Source organism: Mustela lutreola, chromosome 2 (genome assembly GCF_030435805.1).
Source record: "Mustela lutreola isolate mMusLut2 chromosome 2, mMusLut2.pri, whole genome shotgun sequence".
In the NCBI taxonomy this organism is placed as follows: Eukaryota; Metazoa; Chordata; class Mammalia; order Carnivora; family Mustelidae; genus Mustela; species Mustela lutreola.
In genome coordinates, this window is record NC_081291.1 from 43023260 (window position 1) to 43049727 (window position 26468).

At 38.4% G+C, this 26468-nt stretch overlaps 1 protein-coding gene across 18 annotated transcripts in view; it reads left to right on the forward strand.

Moving 5' to 3' along the window:
- Positions 1 to 26468, forward strand: part of CHL1 (cell adhesion molecule L1 like) — a 218951-nt gene that overhangs the window by 176773 nt on the left and 15710 nt on the right. For all 18 annotated transcript variants that reach the window (XM_059161531.1, XM_059161520.1, XM_059161528.1 and 15 more), the window contains 13 exons: positions 961 to 1101; positions 1657 to 1768; positions 3723 to 3889; positions 6359 to 6524; positions 9429 to 9553; positions 14807 to 14908; positions 15135 to 15332; positions 16840 to 16910; positions 19713 to 19935; positions 21155 to 21270; positions 21399 to 21603; positions 21807 to 21929; positions 25529 to 25708. In XM_059161531.1, coding sequence (XP_059017514.1) covers positions 961 to 1101; positions 1657 to 1768; positions 3723 to 3889; positions 6359 to 6524; positions 9429 to 9553; positions 14807 to 14908; positions 15135 to 15332; positions 16840 to 16910; positions 19713 to 19935; positions 21155 to 21270; positions 21399 to 21603; positions 21807 to 21929; positions 25529 to 25708 — 1929 coding nt within the window. The remainder of the gene's footprint in view (positions 1 to 960; positions 1102 to 1656; positions 1769 to 3722; positions 3890 to 6358; positions 6525 to 9428; positions 9554 to 14806; positions 14909 to 15134; positions 15333 to 16839; positions 16911 to 19712; positions 19936 to 21154; positions 21271 to 21398; positions 21604 to 21806; positions 21930 to 25528; positions 25709 to 26468) is intronic.

Below are 26468 nucleotides of genomic sequence, written 5' to 3' on the forward strand. Positions count from 1 at the left end.
GCCAACGAGCTGCCCCTTGTAATGTTACTTAAATTAAAAATTTTAACATCTGTGCCCCTCAGTCATCATTCCTAGCTAATATTTCCTTTACACTGCTTGTTTGTAGTGTCATAACAAGGCCACAGGATTTGGCACATGTCATTCATTTCTCCAGAATCCAGTCCCTCCTTCTACAATGGCCGTGTTAGTGCTAATCTAGCAGGTTCTGAGCCATGTTCGTGAGGACGCATATGCTGTTTCCAACAGAGTTCTTTGACCCTTAATAAGTGTACTCGAAATATTAGATTTTCTAATTTCCCAAAGATATTTCCAGAATTATACCTGGGTCAGGATTTATTGGTTGGATTTATTGCCAAAACATAGAAAATCTAGCCCCTGATCTCAAGAAGTATTTACCCTTACTGTGAGAAAACAAAATATATGAGCTGTGTATCCAAGTGGTTAAATGGCAAAGCAAGACAAGTGAAATGCATGATATAGATCAGAAAATGACATGGGGAAGAACAATCATATAGAGGAACGGAAGTGTCAAATGGGGAACAAAGGAGCCAGTGTTGGTGGACTGGGGGGCTGGCTCCATGCTGATCATGTGATTTGTGTTGGCAGTATCAGGACCTAAATATATAAGAGTAAGTGAGGTTTAGTTATAGTGGGACTTGAGTGCTGAACAGAAAATCTGAAATTTTATTTATGGGTTTGGATAGGGAGAGGCAGTGAGCTAGAGATCAACAGATATTTTAGCAATAAATATTAATCTGAAGGAAGATTGAAATTAGAGAAGAGTCTAGAAAGAAAAGCCCATGGTTGATGCAAAGAAATTCTACAAATTGGCTTCAGTGAACTATTATTCACCCTAAACTGGTCTTAAAATATAAATACTGTGTGACACATTTAATAAATGGCATATAAATATTTTATGTCCTATTTTTTATCAAACTGACATTCTTTAATCTCTTGCAGAAAATCCATTTGCTGGTGATGTTGTCTCCCCCAGGGAAATCAGTTTTACCAACCTGCAACCGAATCACACTGCTGTGTACCAGTGTGAAGCCTCAAATGTCCACGGCACTATCCTTGCCAACGCCAATATTGACGTTGTAGGTAAGTGGACTGTTTACCTGCTGTTTCCTAAGGGAAGATGTTCAAGGTCATGCACACTAGTATACTGAATTCGGGACACATAAAACTTGGGAGGAATATCATCAAAGTACCTTTCACCTTACATTTGGGCATTGGCCTCCATACTAAAATTATACTTTCTTTTTTCTTTATATTTTTGAGAGAGAGAGAGTGTGTTTGTGTGAGCGCGTGTGAGCACATGAGTGGGGTGAGGGAACAGAGGGACAGAGAGAATCTTAAACAGCCTACCCACTCGGCACAGAGCCTGATGCAGGACTCGATCTCATGACCCTGAGATCATGACTTGAGCCAAAATCAAGAGTCAGACTCTTAACTGACTGAGCCACCCAGGCGCCTCTAAAATTATACTTTCAAAAATGGACTGAATTTGGATATTTTTCTAATTCAGGAATATATACTTCAGTATTCAGCTGTCTTCCCTTTCTGTTAATATGACTAGGATACAGAAAAACCTAAGGTGTGCACATTATTTTTTACATGAACGTTGACAACCGCATTTATGTCATTTTCAAATAGATGTCCGTCCACTGATACAAACCGAAGATGGAGAGAACTATGCAACGGTGGTTGGGTACAGCGCTTTCTTACACTGCGAGTTCTTTGCTTCACCTGAGGCAACGGTGTCCTGGTAAGCTGGTACAAGGTTTTCTTGAGAGAATGTCAGTGGTGGATTTCACCTTGTGTCTTCATCCATCATTTGACAGGCCGCTGTTACATGTGGCCAGTGCCTCTGAGAAATAAGGGAGCAAACTTAATTACCTCCCTCTCCCGAAACTGTTGACTAGATGTGTAGGATTTTTCTCTCCTGGGGAGATTAGGAAGAGCCATTTCTGCTTACAAAGGAAAGCAAAGAATCGAAGTGATTACCAAGACGATTTTACAGATAGATTTGGTTTTTCATTATGGGTTTATCGAATGTCATCTATCACAGCTGACCCTTGGACATTGTGGAGGTTGGGGCTGATCCCCCTTGCAACTGAAAACTTTTCTCTCCCCCAAAACTTAACTACTAATAGCCTACACTTGACCAGAAGCCTCACCCAGAACATAATTGATCAACACACATTTCATATGTTATATGCATCACATACTATATTGTTATAATAATAGCTCTTTTTCTTAAATGTTTTTCTATATTTCTAGGCCTACACAGTTTGTGAGTTCTTTCAGGTGGTTGTGTATTTCCAAAAATTTCTCCAATATATTTAATTGAAAATAATTCATATACAGGTGGACCCACACAGTTCACACCTGTGCTGTTCAGACTTAACCATACTTTTTTGTTATCATTTTGGGTCTTTTCCAAATAATTATCTAAGCATGTATTCGACTCCAAACACATATGCTTAAAACTTTTCCAACACGTTTTTTGAATTTTATTTCAATATATCGATTGGTGTAATAAGTCCAGATACCTCTTGTGGATCTGCCATATTTCTTACTTCACCAGAGAAGCTTGGAAGCACTGTTCCTAAATAAGCCTGCCATGGCTTTGCAGGGCTGAGATTAGAGCGAGGAAGGAGAGGCAAGTACAGGTCAGATCCCGTCTTTATTTAAAGATTGGATATTTTGCTCATCGTGGATTTTTTAAATGCTTTTATTTTTAAAAAATATTCCATCCAAATATTATTTATCTTGGGACACATGGGTGGCTCAGTTGGTTAAGTGGTTGCCTTCGGCTCAGGTCATGGTCCCAGGGCCCTGGGATTGAGTCTATATCAGCGGAGAGCCTGCTTCTTGCTCTGCCTGCCACTTCCCCTGCTTGTGCACTCTCTCTATGACAAATAAATAAAATATTCAAAAAATAAATAAATAAAATAAAATAAAACATTATTTTATCTTGAGTTCTGAGACCTTTTTTTGGCAATCCTTACATTTTGCCTCTGAGGCAAGTGCCTCACCGGCCTTACCCTAGTCCCGAGCTCTGGAAAGTCAGTCCTACGTGAATGGCCTCCAGAGTTTACCCTCTGATTTTTTTTTTTTTTTTCTTGGTTCCAGCAGAGCCTCTTATTGTGCAGTGTACTGGGTAAATCAAGATTTGGCAGCAAATGCTCAGAAAATGGATGAATGTAGGAGAAAATGACTCTGGGTTGATAAGGGCAAATGTAATCCATGTCCACAGGACAGGAACTACTTCCTGGCCTGTAATATCTCTGAATGACCAATGTCCCCCCAGGACGGCAGGAGGTTCAGAAGGTTCATTATCTCTTTCAATTACTAGCTTTCCCATTTAGTACCCTGAAGCGATCATTAACTAAAGAGTTCACCGTCAGTATACCAGAAAATATTTATTAAGCTGTGAGGACAGATGCAAAAACGGTCCTTAAAGCTACAAGAAATACAGCAGAAACATAGAGTATGGACTGAATTTCCTTTAGCCACAGTCTGTCTGGGCAGATCAGATATACACCTTGGCTAGGACCCATTCTGGGAAAAAGATAAAACCCCAGTGGAACATTTTGTAAGGTCTCCAGAGCTCCTGAAGAAAGGGTAAGCTTGAATGACATCAGCAACTCGTTTCAGAAAGAGTCTACGGTTCTGTCACGTCTCAAACTGATTTATGCCCCTTTCTGTGTTCATAGGCAGAAGGTGGAGGAGGCGAAACCTCTTGAAGGTAGACGGTACCATGTCCATGAGAATGGCACATTGCAGATCAACAACACCACAGAAGATGATGCTGGCTCATACTCTTGTTGGGTTGAAAATGCTAAAGGAAAAACTGCAGTCACGGCCAACTTGGATATTAGAAGTATTTTTATTTTGGTTTTACTTTGCATGAATTCTCACATGGGTTCAGCTTGTCTTCCTTTTCCCAGATGAAACTATATGATTTATTGAGTGCCTGTTAAAGTTTTTAGACTGTATTTCAAAACTCCCAGATTGTGTTTCATTGATAAGACCGTCACAAAAATGATAGGATATGCTGATGATGTGTTCATGGCTTCTTACAATTTTAAGAAGGACTTAGGTATTTGGGGCATGACTGGCAACAATTTAAAATGCACTATTTGAGGATGTTTCTCTGACTATATTTTGTTTCAGTAACCCACTCAACATAATGTCATCAGCAATCAACTCTTGGAGCTAAAAATCTCACAAACCCATAAAAGTTCAACTTAATAAAGACCAGGGTGTGATAGGATGGAAGATTTTTTTGTTTTCTTCATGCATCATAAACAGCTTTGCATTTTTTTCTCTCTTCAGAACAAAGTTCTGGGTTTCACTAGTATTTTGCTTTTAAAATTGCTCCAAAAATCCTTTTCAGGAAAACATAGTAGAGAGACCCCGCAGTGATTGTAGGGAGAATCTATATTCTCTGTGACATGTCATTATCATAGCCAGCTCCTGCTGCTGCTAGATGACAAGTGTATTTGTTGAGTCATCATTTTCATGGGTATCCTGATATTCTTCTCTCTCTCCACACACATGCCCTCCGTTCCTTGTTTTTCTTCTTATATTCTTCTACAGTATTTGTTTCTTTTTGTACCCTAAGTTATCCAACATGCTAGCCCCATGAACTATATTTTTAAAGCACAAAGATACTCTCTTCAGACGTCTGCCTAACTCTCATGTCTGCCCACATGTTTATATATCAACGACAATTTTCAAAATGTCCTTGTGAAGTCCGTGAAGATGATTCTTTTTTAGACTTTATAAAACCAACCTATATAAAAATTTAGTGACTCAGTCAGACTCGGAGTCAAAGAGAGAGAAGCCTGGAATCCAAATGAACTTTAACATTCCCATCGCCCTATGCAGCGCTTGGCCCAGAGTGGACCTCAGAACTGTAATTGACAAAGAGATGGACAGGGTCATGAATGTTTCATCTGCTCTAAACACCCACTTTATATGTAAGGCATATATAGGAATCTTATCTGTGAATGATTAAAACACAATTTTTGCATATAAAAAAGAAATTTCTGGAGTAGAGTTGAGTAAGAGGCTACATCTTACAGTGTTTTGAAATCAAGAACTTTGGTCACCGTCAAACTTAGTTTCAGATTCTAGCTTCAACCCCTTACCAGTTGGGAAACTTCAGTGTTGCTTAATTTCATTTTAGCCTTATGTTCTCTGGAAGGTGAAAATAGTAGTGTTTGTAGAGGTCCTGGTCAATTGGATAGGTGGTTTATTAAATGGTATCAGTTATTATTAATAAGTGAATTTCTGACTTTAAATTTAGAAATAGGAGTAGATGTTTAGTAAGTCACTTAAAATTAATTCAGTTAAATAATTTCTTCAAGTTTCATGCTTGGGATACCGAATAATCAATTTTTTAAATTTTCTCAGTTTCAATTTTCAGTCAGTGCATGTAGTAACATGTAGATAGAGAATATTAAACATATTGTGAAATTGGAGGTCAGCTCATGAGAGACTTGATCTCTGAGAGGGTTACCAAGTGGTACAGCAGGGTAAAGTATATCTCCCCTTAATACAGCCTCTAGGAGTAGGGATCCTATATTTTGAAACAGTCATAATGAGGAAATGCTTTTTAAGACAGCCAAATGTGATTCTTTTTAATTTATTTGATTTGAAATTGAATTTAGTTTATTTAACATATTTGAATGTGAAGTTAGATTTTTGAGCTACATATTGTGGATACCACCAATTTACTTTTAAAATATCACTCTCTGTACCTCATTCAACAAGAATTTCAACAAATATGTGTTGAGTACTTGCTACATACAGGGTCCCTTCTGGGCTGTGTGGATACTTCATGTAACAAAACAGACACCGCCTCTTCTTCACCGGGCTTATGTTCTAATTTCCCACCTTCATGTTGATAGATAGCCCTACACATGGGCTTTACTATTTAAACTCCAGTATCTGAATTATTAAGAAACACATTAATAGAAGATCAATTAATTTCCTTTTTTTCCCTTATGGTGGTGTGATCCCATGACCAGAAACAATAGAGAGAGAAATTATTATTTTTCAACCTGTAGAGATATTTGTTTGCTCCCACTCTTCTTACACAAGGAGTAAGTAAGGGGAATTTCCAAGATATTAATTAGTACTTTCACCCTAATTTCTCAGAGGTTTAGGCCTGACGGAAAGAAAACAGAAATATGATGTCAGGAAATCACAGCGTGGCAAACACTGTGTCTTCGAAGACATGACTATTCTGTCGATGATTGGGGTTGATTAAATTGCAGGCACTTGATTGCAAAGGAAGCGGGGATGTATGCATCTCACTAGTCTCTTTGTTTGGTAAAAACAGATGCTACAAAACTTCAAGTTACTCCTAAGAACCCTCGTGTCCCCAGATTGCATGCACTTGAATTATATTGTGAGAGCTCGTGTGACCCACATTTGAAGCAGAGTTTGAAGCTGTCCTGGAGTAAGAATGGAGAAGCCTTTGAAATTAATGCCACAGAGAATGGCAGGTAGGGAAGGGGTTATGCTCTGTCGTCATATGGGCTTGGGATTAATACTGAGCGCTTGAAAAAAAAATCGTTGTGAAAGTGTTCACACGGAATTAAAATACCAAAAGTGATGAATACATTTCAGTCTTCACAGCAGGATTTAAAAGGTAATGCAGAGCAGTTTCACTTTTCTCCCACATGGTTAACTGCTTCTTTTGCTGCTGACTTTTTATGGAATGTGTACCCTCCTGTTAATGCAGGAAACAGAGCCCACTCCGGGAATGTGAGAGGTATCTGGGTATCTGGAGGGGACCCTGCCCATCACCTGTTTCCATCCCAAACTCAGTCTACCTCATGAATAGGCAGAACCCGAGTCATACCTCCATTCTTTCCAGTTAGGAAGTACTGACAAACACACTTTTAAGCCTCCTAATCTCCATATAGAGAATACAGAAAAATATAGAGAGAGGAGGAAGTGTGAAAAGATGCTGACTAGCATTAGACAATATTAAGTATGTCAGAGAAAGAGAAAAGACTATTTACTGATTGCCTGTGCTGTCTTTTGAAAGCATACAGAGGGTAGCTCTCCGGTGTTTTGCGTCGTGACGGAGTAGGGGTTAGAAATAGACCGTCCTGGGGCACCTGGGTGGCTCAGTGGGTTAAAGCCTCTGCTTTCTGCTCAGGTCATAATCCCAGGGTCCTGGGAACCCCGCATCGGCCTCTCTGCTCCTCGGGGAGCCTGCTTCCTCCTCTCTCTCTCTGCCTGCCTCTCTGCCTACTTGTGATCTCTGTCTGTCAAATAAATAAATAAAATCTTTAAAAAAAAAAAAAGAAAGAAAAGAAATAGACCGTCCTTAGCCAGATCTCACCTGCGGTTTTATGTTGTTACTCATCATTCTGAAAAAGTAAATCTGAAGATCGGAGATGCATGCCTTTGGCGAGACTGTGACAGGATGGTAAATAAGAGCATGGCCTTGAGTCCAGTTGCCCGGATTTAAATCTCAGCTTAGTTACTTCTTGTGTCTCTGACTTTAGACCAGCCACATAGCTTCTTTATGCCTTAATGTTACATTCTTCAGATACCTTCATAAGCTTAATACTCATAAGGTTATTATGAGTATTAACATACCAAGCACTTAGAAAACACTAAGTGCTCAGTCCAGTTTAGCTCTCATGATCTGTACTAATGTATGCAGACATGTGACGGCTTATCTCATGTCTTGTACCTGCTTGGCCCCTATTGTGTGTGTGTTTGCGCGCGCGCGCTCGCATGTGCTTGCACCACCTCTGTGCAGTGGCTTTGGTCTCGGCTGGCTACTTAATTGATTCCATCTCATCCTTCCTGTATACTTAAGAGTTTGTGGAAAGGAGTGTAGGTATTAACAACTAGTTGTCAATGAGACAAGAGGAGATTAATTACTGACCTAAAAGACTACACATTGCAACAGTGATCTTCACCCTTAGGTTAGGTCTTGGTCGATATATCTACTGCTGGGATCTCTCCATGCTCTCCCTCTTTTGTCACAACTGCCTAGTTGCCTGGGGTCTTGCATATGATCTCGAGCCTACAGCCAAAAAGAAGAGAGTCAGAGACTGGTGCCTAGTAAGTGATATGACCTGCATATTTAGGCCCTGATCCCAGAAACTCCAAACATCCTGTGTGTGGCCCAGTTGAATAGTTTCTGTAGGATACTAGGGCTGACACTTAAATGAACCTCTGGCTATCTCCGGGAACGAAGCAAGTGACAGATATTCCGCCGGTTTTCCCTAGGGTAGGGTGAGGAACAGTAACTTTAGCTAGAATGTCTTAGAAGAGGTCTCTAGAATAGGGAAGGCTGGGAGTAACTCTTGCTGCTGGGGTTGACTGGGGGCCGAGCAGGCGTGGAATTATAACAGGGAGCTGAGATCACAGGTATCTGCTGAATTTCCAGGGAACGATTAGTAAGCTCCTGTCTCTCACCTTCTGCTAGGACACCCTCTTATCGGTAGGTAGGCTGGGGGCCAGAGGCTTTTACCTGGGAAGAGATAAAGTGAGTTTTACATCATAAATGTCAATTATAAAAAGAAAGAAAGAAAGAAATGTCAATTATATAAGAGCAAGGACATTATTTCAACTACATAGCAAACTCTTGTTAATGTATTTCGAGTTAGTGGAACTTAATTTTCCTAAAAGTGCTTAAATAGTTGACAATATACTGGTATAGGGTAAAAGGTTATAATTTATAGTAATGAAATTTTCCTGTGCTAAACTGGATCAGAAATTGGCAAAATAGAGCAAAAGATAAAAAGCTAGTGGCCAATGATTTGCCAAAAAGAGGTATTAGTCTGCCCTCTACTGTTCAAATACATCACAGTGCAGTTGTTACAAGATTTCCCAGATGGGCGTTCCGCCTGTGAAGTAGAGGGATGAAGAAAAAGGACCCTTGTCAAAAAATACAGATTACCAGACTCCAGGTCTGGCTCTGTAGATCTGGGGTGTGATTCAGGAATGTGCCTTTGTAAGAAGGACTCCGGTTGGTCCTATGTAGGTGATTCCCTTACTTAACAAATCTTAAGAATGATGCAAATGTATCTTAACTATTACAACATAGTTCAGTCTTGAGAAACACCAGGCAACACAGTTCTGTCACTAACCCATGCATCACAGATGGTTGGACTGGTAATTAAAACAAAACAAAACCAACTGATAGCTTCCATGGCTGTGTAGACAGTTGTGTATGTTCAAGTAACATTTCATCTTCAGTTTCAATCTAACACTCTCTAATAAAATTTGCATTATGTGAAGCTGTATTTTGTTTTGTTTTTTCAACTCTTCCTTGATTTTTACCCATGGGGAATATATATTTTTGAATATATGTTTCTGTTGTTTTCACCCTCATTATGTACTCATTTTTTTTTTTTTTTTTTTTTTTTTTTTACTGGCAGGATAATTATCGATGGAGCTAATCTGACTATATCTAATGTCACCTCAGAGGACCAAGGTATTTACTCCTGTTCAGCTCACACTGCTTTGGATAGTGTCACTGATGTAACTCAAGTAACTGTCCTCGGTAAGTGCACTAATGAGGAATCTCTTCATTTCTTCCCCACCACTGATTAAATTCTGTTGTTCTTAGGCCATTCAAGCCACAATTATTTGAGTCCCTGCATATATACCATTCTTTTGAATGTTTCATTTAAATAGTCATTCCACTTTCAAATGCTTTCTCCTCTTCTGGCTTTAAAGAAATTAATTAATGCTTAATTTCTTTTCACTGCATGGGTAATGTTGCCAAAAGCTGTGGGAGGCAGGCAATGTTATCAGCAGAGAGAAAACTGAAGCATGCTTGAGTTGTCAGGGTGCCTGAGCTGCCCTTTCCTAGCTTACAAAGAAATAGAGCTGAGGAATGGAGGTACAGTAGGCTTGGTGGCGGGGATCAGGCTGGGTGTCCCGTGGTAGTGGTGGTGGCTCAGTGGTCATGCTCTAAACCAGAGAGATGGACTAAGTTCTCAGCATTCCAGGAAGGGAGCTGAGGAATTTCAAGAGCTCTGCGAAGGAATGACTTTGATATATTTTTTTTTAATGATAATATTAATTAGAAAATAATGTGCATACTCCACTAGTGTAGTCGACACAATTAGCCCTGTGATCACCCACGTTTAAAGCTCTTAGGCCAGCCTGGAGCATCTCTTAGACCACCATGAGCTCTTGGAACCATCTTCTAGACCATCTCTGCTCCAGTTTCCTTGACAGATTCGCTCTCCACAAGCTATCTGATACGGAAATCTGACCGATGCGGACACCACCAGCAAACCACTCACCTTCAAATTTCCATTTGGGTCTGCCTGTTTGGGGAGCCTGGCAAGAGGGGAGGGTGGGTGTGTGTGTTTCCATATTCCCTCCCTGCAAGCTGTGTCTGACTTCTCCCAGGGAGGCTCCCTTCACAAAATCCTCTATGATAAGATTCTATTAACTGCTCCCTCCCTCTGAACCCCAGATATTCTGCCAGTGATCTTTTGAAAGAATTAAAACAACAACAACCACAACACAAAGAACATTTGATACTATCCAAATTGTGTGAACTTTTAAATGTCTGCTGGGACCCTGACTAATACAGACATTTGACATTTTTTTTAATAGTTTTCTCTTAATAATTTTGTTTCCATGGGCACTCCTGACTTAGTCTTCCTTTTAGTTTTCTGATACTCCTTAAAAGTGTTTGATTTTGCCTAAACTCCTTTATTAGATGTGTCGATTAATCGTTATTATCAACAGGCATTTGTATCTGTAGCTCTCTGATTGCTGGGATCCACAGGTAGGTTGCTAACAGAGGTACACGTTGAGAGGAAATAATTCAGTTTTTTTGGCAATAGGATGTGAAAAATGAGTAAACGGGCTGGAGCTCTTCAAGTGAGGCAGATAGTCACCAGACTGGGTTCTACACACACACACACACACACACACACACACACACACACGTAGTAGAGGGTATGAACTTGGTTCAGTAAATTGTACCTTTAGGTGAGGTATGGGCCATAGGAATTCAGCTGTTTCAGGGGACTACAAGTAGAGAGGTTTGACCCTCTAGGAATTATTTCACTAGTAAGTCATCAGATAAAAGAGTGGAGCTCCAGGTAAACTGGAGTTTATTCCAGGCACCACAGTGTAGGGGCCAGTCTCAGGATCTATAGACTTTTTCCCTCAGTATTTTGAGCCCTGCAGCCATCAAAGGGATTGGGCGCCCTACTGCTTGGTTCATTCTGTCAAATGGCCTTGTACAATTTAATATTTCATTCTTGTGATTAGGCTACCATCTTCTAGAACCATTAAATTTTGATGATTTTAAAGAAATGGTTGCTATGATTATATGTAATATTTACTAATGAAGTTTTTTTTTTTTTTTTTTACGAATGTTTTAAGAATAAAAATAAACTAATTTAAAAAATAGTCCATGACACAGATTTCATTTTCATAACTACTTCTTGGAGTTTAACTTCTAATTTTTTAGGCCAATTCCTGGTCTTAGGAAGCATAGCTCATTAATAGACAATAACAAATAGATCCCTGTGTAATTTCTTTATAAACCCATTTCACTTGCTTTGAGAATATTAAGTGCAGGGGTGCCTGGGTGGCTCAGTGGGTTAAGCCTCTGCCTTCGGCTCAGGTCATGATCCCAGGGTCCTGGGATCGAGTCCAGCATCGGGCTCTCTGCTCAGCAGGGAATCTGCTTCCTCCTCTCTCTCTGCCTGCCTCTCTGCCTACTTGTGATCTCTGTCTGTCAAATAAATAAATAAAATCTTTTAAAAAAAAGCTTAATAAAAAAAAAGTATCAAGTGCAGCCTGTAGTTCCATATGATTCTTGGAAGAAGCACATTCTAATGTCAGATGCTACATAAAGTTGTATTGGTTCCTTAAGTTAACTTTAAAGATGAGTATGCTCTTAATCAGTGCTGAAGACAAATGTAAATTCTCTGAGTGCACAGATCTGAGAACTGTTGAGGAAATAATTTCTTATTTAAGGCCCTAAAGTTTATGTGCACTCAGTGTCCACATTTTAAAAATAAAATAGAGTCTTTTGAATTGGAAACAGTGTGTCTTTTACTACTGTAAATTTCTAGCAGTGAGCAGGTACTCAGCATGGGCAATAGATGTTGCTTCCCCTTCAGACAATAAAGAGCCCATGGGAAGGCCCTATGAGATGTTACTTAATTGTCTCCTCTGAGAAAAGATAAATGTCCCTGAATACAAAAGAGCACTGAAACCAAATTTGGGAAGTAAAGACCATTAGGGATAAGTTTTCTTTGTTTCGTTTATAGTTGCTTTTATTTTATTTAACGTTTTAGATTTGATTTATTTATTTGACAGAGAAATAGAAGGAGAGAGGGAGAGAGAGAGAGCAGGAGCAGGGAGGAGGGGCAGAGGCAGGGGGAGAAAGAGGCTCCCCTGCCGAGCAAGGAGACTATGCGGGACTCCATCCCAGGACTCTGGGATCATGACCCAAGCTGAAGGCAGATGCTTAACCGACTGAGCCACCCAGGCACCCAGTTGTTTTTCTTTTAATAAAAATTTCCATGGACTTTAACACTCTTAAAGTCATTACCTACATAGTATCCAAAATATATAAAGAACTTATAAAGCTCAACACCCCAAAACTGAATAATCCAATTAAAAAATGGGCAGAAGACACACCTATACATTTTTCCAAAGAAGACATAGAGATGGCCAATCAGCATATGAAAGGATGCTCATTGCCAGGGAAATGCAAATCAAAACTACAATGAGATATCATCTCACACCTATCAGGATGGCTGAAACCAACAACACAAGACCCAGCAGGTGTTGGCTAGGATGTGGAGAAAAGGGAACTCTCTTGATCTATTAGTGGGAATCCAAACTGCTATAGCCACTGTGGAAAACAATATGGAGAGTCCTCAAAAAGCTAAAAATAGAGCTATCCTACAATCCAGCAGTCACACTAGTAGGTATTTACCCATAGAATACAAAAATACTAAAGTAAAGTGATACATGCACCTCAACGTGTGTTTATAGCAGCATTATCTACAATAGCCAAGTCATAGAAACAGCCCGTGTCCGTCAACTGATTAATGGATAAAGAGGAAATAGTGTGTGTGTGTGTGTGTATATAATGGAATATTACTCAGCCATAAAAAGGAATGAAAATCTTGCCATTTCAAACAACATGGGTGGGCTAGAGAGTATTATGCTGAGCAAATTAAGTCAGAGAAAGATATACCATATGGTTTCAATCATATGTGGAATTTAAGAAACAAAACAAATGAGGAAAGGAGAAAAAAGAGAGAGAAGGCAAAGTAAGAGACCAAGAAACAGACTTTTAACTATAGAGAACAAACTGATGGTTACCAGAAGGGAGGTGGGTGGGGGTGATGGGTCAATTAGGCGAAGGGGATTAAAGAATGTATTTGTTATGATGTATACAAATGCTGAATCACTATTTTGTACACTTGAAACTAATATAACACTCTAACTGCAATTTAAATAAAAACTTTAAAAAGTCATCACCTACTCAATTTTCTAGTTTCCGACACATTTATCTGTGCCAGATTTTTCCCTTCCAATGTAAACTGCCTTCCTACTCTTTCAAAACTCTAGCCAAGAAAGTATAAAAATTGCTATAATGTACTGAGAATTCATTGTTGAAAATTACAATAAAAATCCAGAGCAAGCAGAAAAGAAGGCCTGAGTTCATGTTCTTTATCTTATTTTCCTATAGTCATAGGACCTAATTTTATTGCTCTAATATGGTAATTACATGCATGATTGAAGTGATAATGTACTTTTCACTTATTCATTTAGTCACAAAACACTTATATCCCAAGCACTGTTGGTGATGCAAATATTAATAAAATGGAGTTCCTACTCTAGAAGATCTGTCATATAGAGGAAATGAACCAGGCATATAAATAAGCATATGAGCTGAAAGACACTGATCCACTTGAGATAGACCATGTTTCTCAAGATTATACATAATTATAACCCAGGGCAGTTGTTTAGAAATGCAGGTTCCTGGGCCCAGTTTTTTCCATATGCCAGAGAGATAGGGCCCAGAAATAGATCCTCATTTATTTTTAAAGATTTATTTATTTATTTTTGAGAGAGAGAGAGAGAGCGCGCGCGAGCGAACAAGCAGGGCATGGGGGGCAGAAGAAGAGGGAGAGAGAAACTTAAGTGGACTCCATGCTGAGCACGGAGCCCAAGCTCAGTCTCACGACCCTGAGATGGCTACCTAAGCTGAAACCAGGAGTCGGTTGTGCAACCAACTGTGCCAGCCAGGTGCTCCAAATCTTCATTGTTAGTAACTACTCCTAAAAGAATTTTGATACTCATGGTCAAAGATGCCCTTTGAGAATGGGAATCAGCATAGAGGGAGAGAGTACTTAGAGTAGGTTACAGATGTGCAGGAAGCTGCATTTGAAATAGAACCAGAAGGGTTGGGGCGCCTCGGTGGCTCAGTGGGTTGGGTGTCTGTCATTGGCACGGGTCATGATCCCATAATCCTGGGATCAATCCTCAGGTCAGGCTCCTTGCTTAGTGGGGAGCCTGCTTCTCTCTTTCTCTCTCTCTGCCTCTCCCCCAGCTTGTGTTCTCTCTCCCACTCTCTTTAGTAAATAAATAAAATCTTAAAAGGAGGAAAAAAAGAAAGTATCCAGAAGGGCTGCTGAGATTTGATTGGGTGCAGAGACCCGGGCCCAAAAAGTGGGGCGGCAGTGTGCCTCAGTGAGGAAATTGAGTAGACAAAGGCATTGTCTGCATTCTCCTTACTTTTATTTTTATTATTAATTAGATGTTCCAGATCCACCAGAAAACCTGCAGTTGTCTGAAAGACAGAACAGGAGTGTTCGGCTGACGTGGGAAGCTGGAGATGACCACAATAGCCAAATTATCGGTAGGGAGGACATGCAATAACTACGCTCCTTACACTCCTGAGTCAAAATTAACGTTAAAGCCATTTTTTCCTTTTTTTTTTTTTTTTTTTTTTACCACAGTTGCTAGATTATCCTTCTTAAAACATTCTTTAAAACTTTTTACACTGTGTGTAAATGTTAGTATGACTTAAACACACTAAATCCATTCTAATGTGTTTTTTTTTTCCCTTGTGCTTCTACTGCCAGAGTATATTGTTGAATTTGAAGGAAACAAAGAAGAACCTGGACGATGGGAGGAATTGGCTAGAGTCCAAGGCAAAGAAACAACGGTCATGCTATCTTTAGCCCCATATGTCAGATACCAGTTCAGGGTCATAGCTGTGAATGAAGTAGGGAGAAGCCAGCCTAGCCTGCCATCAGACCATCATGAAACCCCTCCAGCAGGTGTGTGGCTTCTCATGTGAGGTTTCTGAGAACGTATTTTAGTTTTGCTCCATCTTTCAAGATCTTTTTAAAATATTTTGATAGTATGGGTGTAGAGTTTCAGATTTCTCCTACTGGAGAGCTTGAAAAGTTCTGTGAACTGATAGCACACAAATATTCAAAGTATATCAGATTGATAAGTAGTATATAAATGTTTGATAGAGAGCAGGACATTACAGGGAGGTATATGGGCAAACATTTCTCTGAGTTACTTGTGATAGCTAAGTATCATGTTAAAATCATATCAAGTATGTTATAGTATGTTATAAACTGAGGTTCAATATATAGAAAGGTGGCTTTCTCCCTTTATTTTTCTTTTCAACTTTTTGAGATAAGACATTTTATTCATTATAGGCCTTGTTAACACTTTAAAATATTTAATATTAATTTTATACATATAGTGTATTTATTGTCTCTCAATATCTAAACAGATATCTGATATCGATCTGAATTTCCAGGATATTTTTTTTAATCTTAAGAATGATTAATACTAAAATTTGTGTTACTTTACTGTCATTGGTCAACAGTATGATCATAACATGGTATTATTGTTTTTTTTTCCCCCCCTGGCGCAAAATACATAAGCTAGGGTATAATATATATTTTTTTTTTTTGGATTGAGGAAAAAGTGAGAAGAGATAGTAACTGAATCAGATACTTGTGTGACTGAAGCATAAGTTGCATTTGGCACAAAAACTACATTAGCCCTTTCTTATTAAATGGTTTCATTTGAGTATATTTCACAGAGACATAACCTGCTCTTACCTCTTTGTAGTCCCTAAATAGTTGGCTGTTGAAATTATAGATGATGTTTAATTTTATTAGCTTAGAGGCAGATAGTCACAACACACATTTCTAACAATAATTCTAATAGAAAAAGGGAGGCATATTTAAAATTAAAAATGTTTATTTAAAAAGTAGGTTTAAGATTTTTTAAAAAAGAGGTTGAAAAATTTAAAGAGCAGGTTTAAAATGGAGATATCTAAAGTGAGTCTTCTACTTTCCTATGAATAGTAATTGTATCACTTCAAGCATGTGATTTTACTCCTTTATAATATATATATATATATATATTTAAAAGCTGCCTTTTAGGTCATGGATGGGTTAACTAGCCTTGTGGTAATCATTTTACAATATATATACACATAAATATAAAATGTGTATCTATAGATTGGATACATATATACATACATCAGTATGTATGTATACACACACACACACAGACACACACACGAAATTATTACATTGTACATCTTAAACTTACACAGTGTTATATGTCAATTACATCTCAGTAAAGTTGGTAAAAAGATAACTGCCTAATTAAGTCTTTGCAAGCTGGGCCAGATAGAAATAAATGAATATAATCAAAGTTGTTTAAAAATCTGATTTAGGGGGAGTAGGGTGATATGCTGATTAAGCTATGGACTGTAAATTGGAAAAAGTAATTTTAATACTTATAATTTTTCAGCTCCAGACAAGAATCCACAAAACATAAGGGTTCAAGCCTCTCAACCCAAGGAAATGATTATAAAGTGGGAGGTGTGTATTCTCTAGTGCGTTACACAAAACACTACTTTGTTTTCTTATTTGTGTTCTTTTAGGTCTGCATGCCAAGTGTAATGGTAAAAAAATATTTTTTAAGAATGAAGATACAAGATTTGTATGTTTTATAAATATATCCCATTTGTATATTTTGCAGATCATTGTGATTAGAATGTTATGAGATATGGTTAAACAGTGGTAAGTAATGTCAGGAAGGGTATATAGGTTGACTTAATTGTGGTCTATTATCAAAAGTTTCAGATTCCTAGTATTTTTATAACTAATATCCTAAATCATCACTTGTTCAAAAAAAATACTAAAAAGCTTCCCTAAATTTTTATACATGGTCTAATAAAATTATGGCATATCGAAAGGATGTCTGCCAAATAATAACCACTACTTATTAATCCCATGAAGCATTTTGTGTGCTCTTTTCTGAGAACAGTTGTCATTAATGTCTTTTTCTGGATATAGAAACTGCGGTCGGGCTGGTAGGCAGTCTTACCCACCACCGTACCACTAGAATACCACCAGAAATCAACAAGTCTACTAGATATTTTGGACTTCAAATTGCACTTTTCACCCCTTTATGAAATAGAGCTTTGTCTTTGAATTTAGTGTAAAATTTTGCACCTGCTCAGAGAAGTTTAATAATTGTTTTGAGTGTCATTTCTAATTCCTTCTGTAGTAGTGGATAACTTTCTCTCCTCTCTGTGTGGACCTATTTATGAACAGATAATTTATCCTACTTGAAAGTAGAATACCCATTCAGACATTCTGATGAATAATAGACTTCCAGCATTAAATTCATGAATCCTGCATAAATGTAGAAAAGTTGAATGTGGGAGTATACTAATTTATTTCTAAACCTCTTTCCAGATAATGATTTTGGGAAGAATTTTAGGATGTGTGAAATTTAGTCTGATTGTTTTTTTTTTTTTACTCAATATTGTTATGTCAACACTAACCCATTATTCCACTACAGTGAAACTAAGTCTTGCAAATTTTAAATTTTAAAAAAGGTGGTAATACACAGAACCTAAGTATAGTCAAGAATATTATTTCTTTCTTTGAATTTGTGGCCATACATATTTCCTACCTCATTGTCTTCATAATTACTTAATTTTTAATCTGAAATTATGTTAATATCTTATTCTTGTAGAGTATCTGTCTTTTTCTCTCTTAAGTTCCCTAGCAATTTCCATAAGACCGATGATATAACTGGTTAGATGAAGATAATAGTATGTAATTATCAGGTCAGTTCCTCAGAGAAGCACACCATGTTCCACCAACATCAGCTCATTAATCCTTACCACTTCTTCAGAAGGGAGACTGTAGCTAGATGGTATCAGCCCTACATTTCACAGAGAGAAGCTGGGACTGTCATTTTAATGACCTTCCCCAGATGTCATGCACTCAGCCAGTGATGAAAAGAAGACCTCTGTCCCCACCTCCTCTGATCTGCTATCTTTGTAGGGGGCCTATTAAGAATTTGCTATGGTTTTGTTGCCAGTTGTCTGAAAGCCAAATACAAAATAATCCTGCTGTCTCCTTTAGAGTCTAGGCACCAGAGAGCCTAGTAATTTAGGTAAGATTTTTCTTGAAAGTGCTAAATGAGGTGGCAGTTTATTTTAAAATTTGCAGGGGATCTTTATTAAATGTAGCTGTTTTCCTTGGAACAAAACATGTGTAAACTGAATAATTTTTTAAAAAGATTTTATTTATTAATTTGACAGACAGAGATCACAAGTAGGCAAAGAGCCAGCAGAGAGAGAGAGGGAAAGCAGGCTCCCTGCTGAGCAGAGAGCCCGATTCGGGGCTTGATCCCAGGACCCTGAGATCATGACCTAAGCCAAAGTCAGAGGCTTAACTCACTGAGCCACCCAGGCACCCTTAAACTGAATAATTTTACTTGTGCTCACTTATTTTTGGTAGAGACTGAAGGAAATTGTAATTCCGGATTACAATCTGACAATAAAAGTTCGTGGCCTGATATATCTGAGCACCGCTCAAGCCCTTGGTGGATTAATATCCATATGGTAGTAAAAATTACCTTGGTGCAAAACTTAGAATGCAAAGTATAAACAATGATTGTGAAATCTCTGAAGGTTTTGTTTTGTTTTGATGTTTTTTCTCATAGCTATTCAACTTGGAGTTAGTGTAGACTTGAAATTGCTTTGCTGATACCAGCACTACTTTCAACTTAGTTCCAACCAACCCATCTAAAAAATTTTAGTAAGTTAGACTGAGTTAAAAAGCACTGCAAATTCTGTAAGAAGACATTGTATATGACATTATTTTATTTTACTCTATTTTGGGGGGGAGAGACAACAAGCAGTAGGAGGAGGGGCAGAGGGAGAGAGAATCTTAAGTAGGCTCCACGCCCCAGTGTGGAGCCCAGTGCAGGGCTTGATCTCATGACCCTGGGAACATGACCTGAGTGGAAATCAAAAGTCTAATAACAGACGAAGTCACCCAGGCACCCTGATATATATGGCATTATTGAATACTCATACATACAGACAAAATTACCGTTTATATAAATGAGCCTTATAATCTAGGAATTAAGTCACATTTTTTTAATATAGTTTATGTAATTGATTCATTTAAGTGCATATTCCCATTTTTGAAATGTAACAGGTGATTTAAATTACGATAATTTTTTTTAAATTATTAAAGTATTGCTTGATTAAAAAAGAAAAACCAGAGTGGATAAAATGGCTTCACTAAGTGGCTTGCCACCGTGTCTTACTCAGCGTATCCACGATCACACTCGATGAATCTTGCCTTCTGTCTTAGCCTTTGAAATCCATGGAGCAGAATGGACCAGGGCTGGAGTACAGAGTGACCTGGAAGCCACAGGGAGCCCCCGTGGAGTGGGAAGAAGAAACAGTCACAAACCACACCTTGCGGGTGATGACGCCGACTGTCTATGCTCCTTACGATGTCCAAGTCCAAGCCATCAATCACCTTGGCTCCGGCCCTGAGCCCCAGTCAGTGATTCTCTATTCTGGGGAAGACTGTAAGTGGCGCACCTGAAACTGCTAAGCCCTTCAAGAGCAATTTCTTTCAAGTATATTGCATTTCAGTTAATGACCGTTTTTGAGCAGCCAATGCACGCAAAGAGGATGTGCTAGCTGTGCAAGGTAAAAGAAATATAGCACATGGTTCCTCCTTTCAGGTTGACTGCAGGATAGCCGATCACTATAGAGTGGTAAGGAATTCTGTGAAAAGTTTTAATTTTATTCAATTTCCCAGTAAAGCTATTTCTATATGAAAGATCAAAGACCAGTTCTCATCACTACAATTAGTTAAGCAAACATAACTGTTGTAATGTTTCCTGTTACATTTGTCCTTACTTGTCGAAGACTTTCTAACAGCCACCTGTGCCATCCCTGGCCTCAGTTGTATTTTTGGAACCTCCCTAATGTAGATGAGATGCAGACTGAGATTTATCTATAGAATAACAGACACATACAGACTGTTTTGAGGTATTAGTGATCTGCTCCGTATTAAATTCTTAGACCCATAATAACTGCTACAAATAGATTTTTTTAAAAAAAAGGAAAGATGGTATATTCCATGTCACTACACAGGAGTTATTTTCATGGTTCTTCAAGTATCCAAAGTAATATTTCGATCCAAAAATGGAAAAAGGTTGAGAATCTGAAATTACTAATTCCTTATTCACCTACTACCTAAATTCTTCTACCCAAATAAAATTACACTGGGCATATCACTATGAGCTAAGATATTATTGGTCTTGGCTGCTCTGCATTTGGTTTATTCTTCTGTAGTTAGTTCCCCTGTAGAATGGGGATGATAACAACCCCACTTCATAGGGTTGTTCTAAGGATTATGTGAGCCACTCCACTGAGCCAGTCCCTTAGAATAGTGCGCATACATAGCGTATGCTCAGTTAATGGTAGCTGTTGTTATTGATAGACCGATCAAGCTTTCAAGTAATTTGTTAAATTGTTTAGTTCCTTTGTTTCTAAAGGCAAGATACCCACAGAATATTTCACTAGACACTGGATCCAGGGGTAGACTGTCCTCTTCTAGAAACCTGTTTGGACTCTGAAACTCCTCTGTAATGAGAAACTCTCTTAAGTTCTATTTGGAATCGATTTCATAAGAGTGCTTTGCTCAGATTAAGCAATATGAAAAATCACCTTTTGAAAAGGATCCTAATAATCACATTTGAGGGTTTTAAAAACTCATCATTCTTATGTGCTTAACAGATCCTGATACAGCTCCAGTGATCCATGGGGTGGACGTTATTAACAGCACATTAGTTAAAGTGACCTGGTCAACCATTCCGAAGGACAGAGTACATGGACATCTGAAAGGATATCAGGTTTTTATCATAGATTTTCTTATTTCTGAATTAATATCTTAAATCAAATAAGAACTGATCTTTGAAGAAGCCAACGGAGAATCTGCCACCATGGTTGATATGTTAAAGGGATCCTATTTCCATTGCAGATAAATTGGTGGAAAACAAAAAGTCTGCTGGATGGAAGAGCACATCCCAAAGAAGTAAACATTCTGAGATTTTCAGGACAAAGAAACTATGGAATGGTTCCTTCTCTAGATGCATTTAGTGAATTTCACTTAACAGTTTTAGCCTATAATTCCAAAGGAGCCGGTCCAGAGAGTGAGCCTTATATATTTCAAACACCAGAAGGAGGTAAGAATAACAGTGAAGAATAATGCCAACAATGGGAATTAACCAGTGACCAAATTAGTAGTAGTCAATCAATATATACTTCATATGAGTTAGCTTCTCAGTTGCCACGGAGAACTGGGATCTAATGGAGCTTTTTTTTTTTTTTTACTTTTAAAAAAATTTACCAATTTATGAGTATAACTTCTTGGTCTTGTATTTTCTAGTACCTGAACAACCAGCTTTTCTCAAGGTCATCAAAGTTGATAAGGACACTGCCACATTAACCTGGGGACTACCTAAGAAACTGAATGGAAACTTAACTGGTTATCTACTACAGTATCAGATAAGTAAGTAGAAATCTGAATTGGATCCACCTGTTTCGTTTCGTTTTTTTTTTTTTTAAGATTTTATTTATTCATTTGAGAGAGTCAGCACAGAGGGAGCAAGAGAGTGAGAAGCAGGTTCCCCGCTGAGCATGGAGCCTGATGCAGGGCTTCATCCCACGATTTTGTGATCATGACCTGAGCCGAAGGCAGATGCTCGACGACTGAGGCACCCAGGCACCCCTGGATCCACCTACTTTTTTTAAAGATTTATTTTTTTGAGAGAGAGCACGAGCAGGAGGGGCAGAGGGAAAGGGAGAAAGGGAAAGAGAATCCCAAGCAGACTCTATGCCAAGCACAGAACCTGATGCAGGGCTGAATCCCATGACCCATGAGATCATGACCTGAGCCAAAACCAAGGGTCGGATGCTACTGACTGAGCCACCCAGGTGCTCCCGGATCTAGCTGTTAATCCTTCATTTTTGGTTGAGTATTTGGTCTGCTCTGCTGAGATTCTGATGATCACGTTTTGTAGTTTGCTTGCTTCCTTACAACAAAGGATCTGCAAAACAGCTTGCAGACCAAATCCAGGCTGCTGCCTGTTTTCATGAACAGGCCATACATGTCATTCACATTTGTCTGTAGCTGCCTTCTCACTACAGTGGCTCAGGTTGAGTAGCTGTGACAGAGATTGTGTGGCTCATAAAGGCTGAAGTATTTACAATCTAGCTCTTTTCAGAAAGATTTGGCAGGCCCTGGTTTAGAGGAAAAGTCAGTAGGTACCAGAAGACATACATGTAGACATACATATGAGTGTCCTTGAGAATTAAGAACATGCCAAAGAAAAGAGTAAGTGAATGATGTCAGGGAGATTCGAAGCTCACGTAACTTCCACACTGCCTCTTTTGTCTCTGACACATGCTTCTGGTCTCAACCCTAAATGTACTTCTGTTTGTAGAATCCTCTGTGGGCATCCCATTGGCGTAGGCCTGTTGTTTTGAGAGCATTAAAGAGTTTTCTCTGGCCCCTTACTCAGGATGGACTCTGCTCTTGTTTTGCTGTGCTATTGGGTTGAAAACAACATGTTTAGAGGAAACGAAGTCATTTTTAATCACAGTGCCTTCAGTGTCTAACAGTCTTCACATTGAAGCATCATCTCAAAATGGAAATTAGGAAACTGAAATCACAGAAATGTTTAGACTGTGAGGACATGCATCCCAAACAGCGGAAACACTAGGACTATGCTGCTTGCAAAAACCACCTTGATGATAGAGCTGATGAGCTGCTCTGCCTCCATGTACTTCAAAGCTTGTCGCAATTCAGGTCATGCACAAGTTTTGGCTCCTGATAGCCCGTCTGGGTTGGGTCATATGATTAAACAGATATAGGCATCATTGTAATAGAGGTAGCACTTGAGCATTTTTTGAGTGTTTGCTATGTAGCAGGGTCAGTACTAAGTACTCTTGTTGTATTTTTTCATTAAAACAGAAAATCTAGGGGCGCCTGGGTGGCTCGATGGGTTAAGCCTCTGCCTTCGGCTCAGGTCATGATCTCAGGATCCTGGGATTGAGTCCTGCATCGGGCTGTCTGCTTGGCAGGGAGCCTGCTTCCCCCTCTCTCTCTACCTGCCTCTCTGCCTACTTGTGATCTCTGTGTCAAATAAATAAAATCTTAAAAAAAAAAAAACCAAAACCCAAAAAACCCAAAACAGAAAATCTATGAAGGATGTATTTTCACTATTTTGTGGATGTGAGAATTGAGGCATATAGAATTCACTTATGTAGAGCCATGTAGTAAAATAAGTATTAAGCGAGATTCACACCTAAATCAGTCTTATTTCCCATGCTGGGCTCTTAAGCCTACAGTATTCCATGAACTGGTTTTCAAATATGTAGAAAGCTCTGAAGAAATATTTGAGGACTTTTTAAATGTTAATTTGCTTGGTAAAGCTATGCTTTTTTCTTTATCTTAACAATAAAGAAACAACGTTAATTGCATTCCAACCTTTGTGTTGATCTGAATGTAAGATTTAGATTATTTTAGAAACAAATTCCTAGAACATAGAGAGAAAAGTCTGGAATGTTAACAAGGGCAATGATTATTGTATTGCTTAGTATATGGATTTTTTAATAAAATGACATAATTGTACACTTACTTTGCTTTCTATTAAATGAGGGAAATATTTTTGGATAATTTATCTCTTTTTTTATAAAAACTTCTAAATATTTATTTGAGAGAGAGTGAGCACGTGAGAGAGAGCATGGGTGGTGGGGGTGAGAAGGCTGACCAGGGAGCCCTGAGGACGGGCTTGATCCCAAGATCCTGAGATCATGACCCGAGATGACAAAGGCAGATGTTTAACTGACTGGGTCACTGAAGCCCCGATAATTTATCTCTTTTTATTGCTTTGTATGTTCTTAAACAGTTGTTGATTATGTGTCTGAGAGCTCTCTGTATACTTCTCCCAATTTATAGATTGATTATTGTAGTTTTTCAACTGACTGTGGTATTTTTATAGGAATGCTCTCAAATATGTAAAGAGTGGTATTTCTTTCTAATTTTCAACATTTGGATCTTTAGTTTGTTCATTTTTCATTTTTGATCTAATTGCATTAAATAGACCAAGGAAGGCATTTTTATGTCAAGAGTTAGAGTTTATTTGTTTGTTTGTTTACCTGTATGATATCTTAGACTGAGAGTCAAGAGAATTTATTCTAGCCCTTCCCTTGCTACTAATGGCTGCCCAGTTTTGGAATGTGTTTCATTTCTTACTGTAATCTTATAATACATTGTGCTCTTGCACAAATCTCACAGTCTTGCTGGTTGCAAATTCCTTGAAAGACACTGTCTAATTCATCTTCTTTCTGAATAGCTCTTGCCATAGTACTTAGTATATGGTAGACATTTTAAGATATATAATTTATTAATCAGTTTATTGATTTTACATATAATAAGTACTTATTTGGTGCCTCAGATTGAACCAGAAATCACAGAAGAAGCAAATTATTGTCCAAATTATTACACCAAAAGGTTAAAAGTGAAGGATCCAATGAAAATATAATAGAGGGGGAAATTCATCACTTTCAATAGATATGATGAAGGTGGAGCTCCAGTATGGCATAGTGATTAAGAACATGGGCTCTGGGGGCGCCTGGGTGGGTCAGTGGGTTAAGCCTCTGCCTTTGGCTCAGGTCATGATCTCAGGGTCCTGGGATCAAGCCCTGTATTGGGCTCTCGGCTCAGCAGGGAGCCTGCTTTCTCTCTCTCTCTGCCTGCATCTCTGCCTACTTGTTCTCTCTCTCTCTGTCAAAAAAATAACCAAATAAATCTTTAAAAAAAAAAAAAAAAAGGAGGAACATGGGCTCTGGAGTGGAAAAACTGTGGTTGGATTCAAATTTTGTTTGGCCAGTTACGGGCTCTAAATCTAGACCTCAACATTGCCATGCATGATACTGTAATAAAATTATGTCTCCATCACAGAATTGAAGTTAGTTGATGGCTGTGAATAATTAAGATGGTGCCTTGCATACCACAAGCATACAGAGTCAACAATAAGGGACAACATAAGTTGAATTGTTAAGGCATGAATTCTGAGGCATTGTTGTTTGTGTTTCTTTCTTTAGTAAATGACACCTATGAGCTTGGAGCACTAAATGATATCAACATTACAACTCCATGGAAGCCCAGCTGGCGTCTCTCAAACCTCAATGCCACCACCAAGTACAAATTCTACTTGAGGGCTTGCACTTCAAAGGGCTGTGGAAAACCAATCACGGAGGAAAGCTCCACGTTAGGAGAAGGGAGTAAGTGCAGGAGGCTTCTGCATGCTGTTTTTTAAATTGCTCCAAAGGGACTGCCTCAGTGTATATAAGGTCAGGAACTATAATTTTACTTAATTAAGATAGGAGTATGTAAAGTAATGAAGTTATTCATAAGGTTACTAGAGAGGGATATTTTACTCTTGGAAGTGTTTTCATACAAAAAAATATTTGGCTCTTGCCCTGGTTGATGTTTTGTAAAAATGATCTAATACATTTCATTTCCTTGTCTTGGTTCATATATATATATATATATATATATAGAGAGAGAGAGAGAGAGAGAGAGAGAAAGAGAGAGATTTATGTATCAATTTTATTTTGCTGTCTACTGGTTGATGCCAAGTACTGGCTTGGAAGTGGCCCATCAACTTCTGATTTAATTTCTATAATTCTCCAAATTCAATTGTACTTCTCAGTTTTGTTTTTTAGGTTTTTTGTTGTTCTTTTTTTTTTTTTTTCAACCTAGATCTATTTCTCTTCCCAAATTATTTTGACAGTTATTATTTTAGCAGTGTTCTCGCTAAACTTAAAAGGAGAGAAATTCAGAAGGCAGAGCATAAAAAAGGAAATGAATCAGAGGAACTGTTGCAAACGTTAGTAAGTTAAAAAAGTTTAAACAAGTAAGTTAAAAAAAAAGTTTTTGAACTTGAACTTGAACAGATTCAAGTTGATTAAACCTAGAAGGATATTTGAGGAAAGGAACAAGGAAAAGGAGATGGTAGGAAGACAAATCATTTGCTTATCA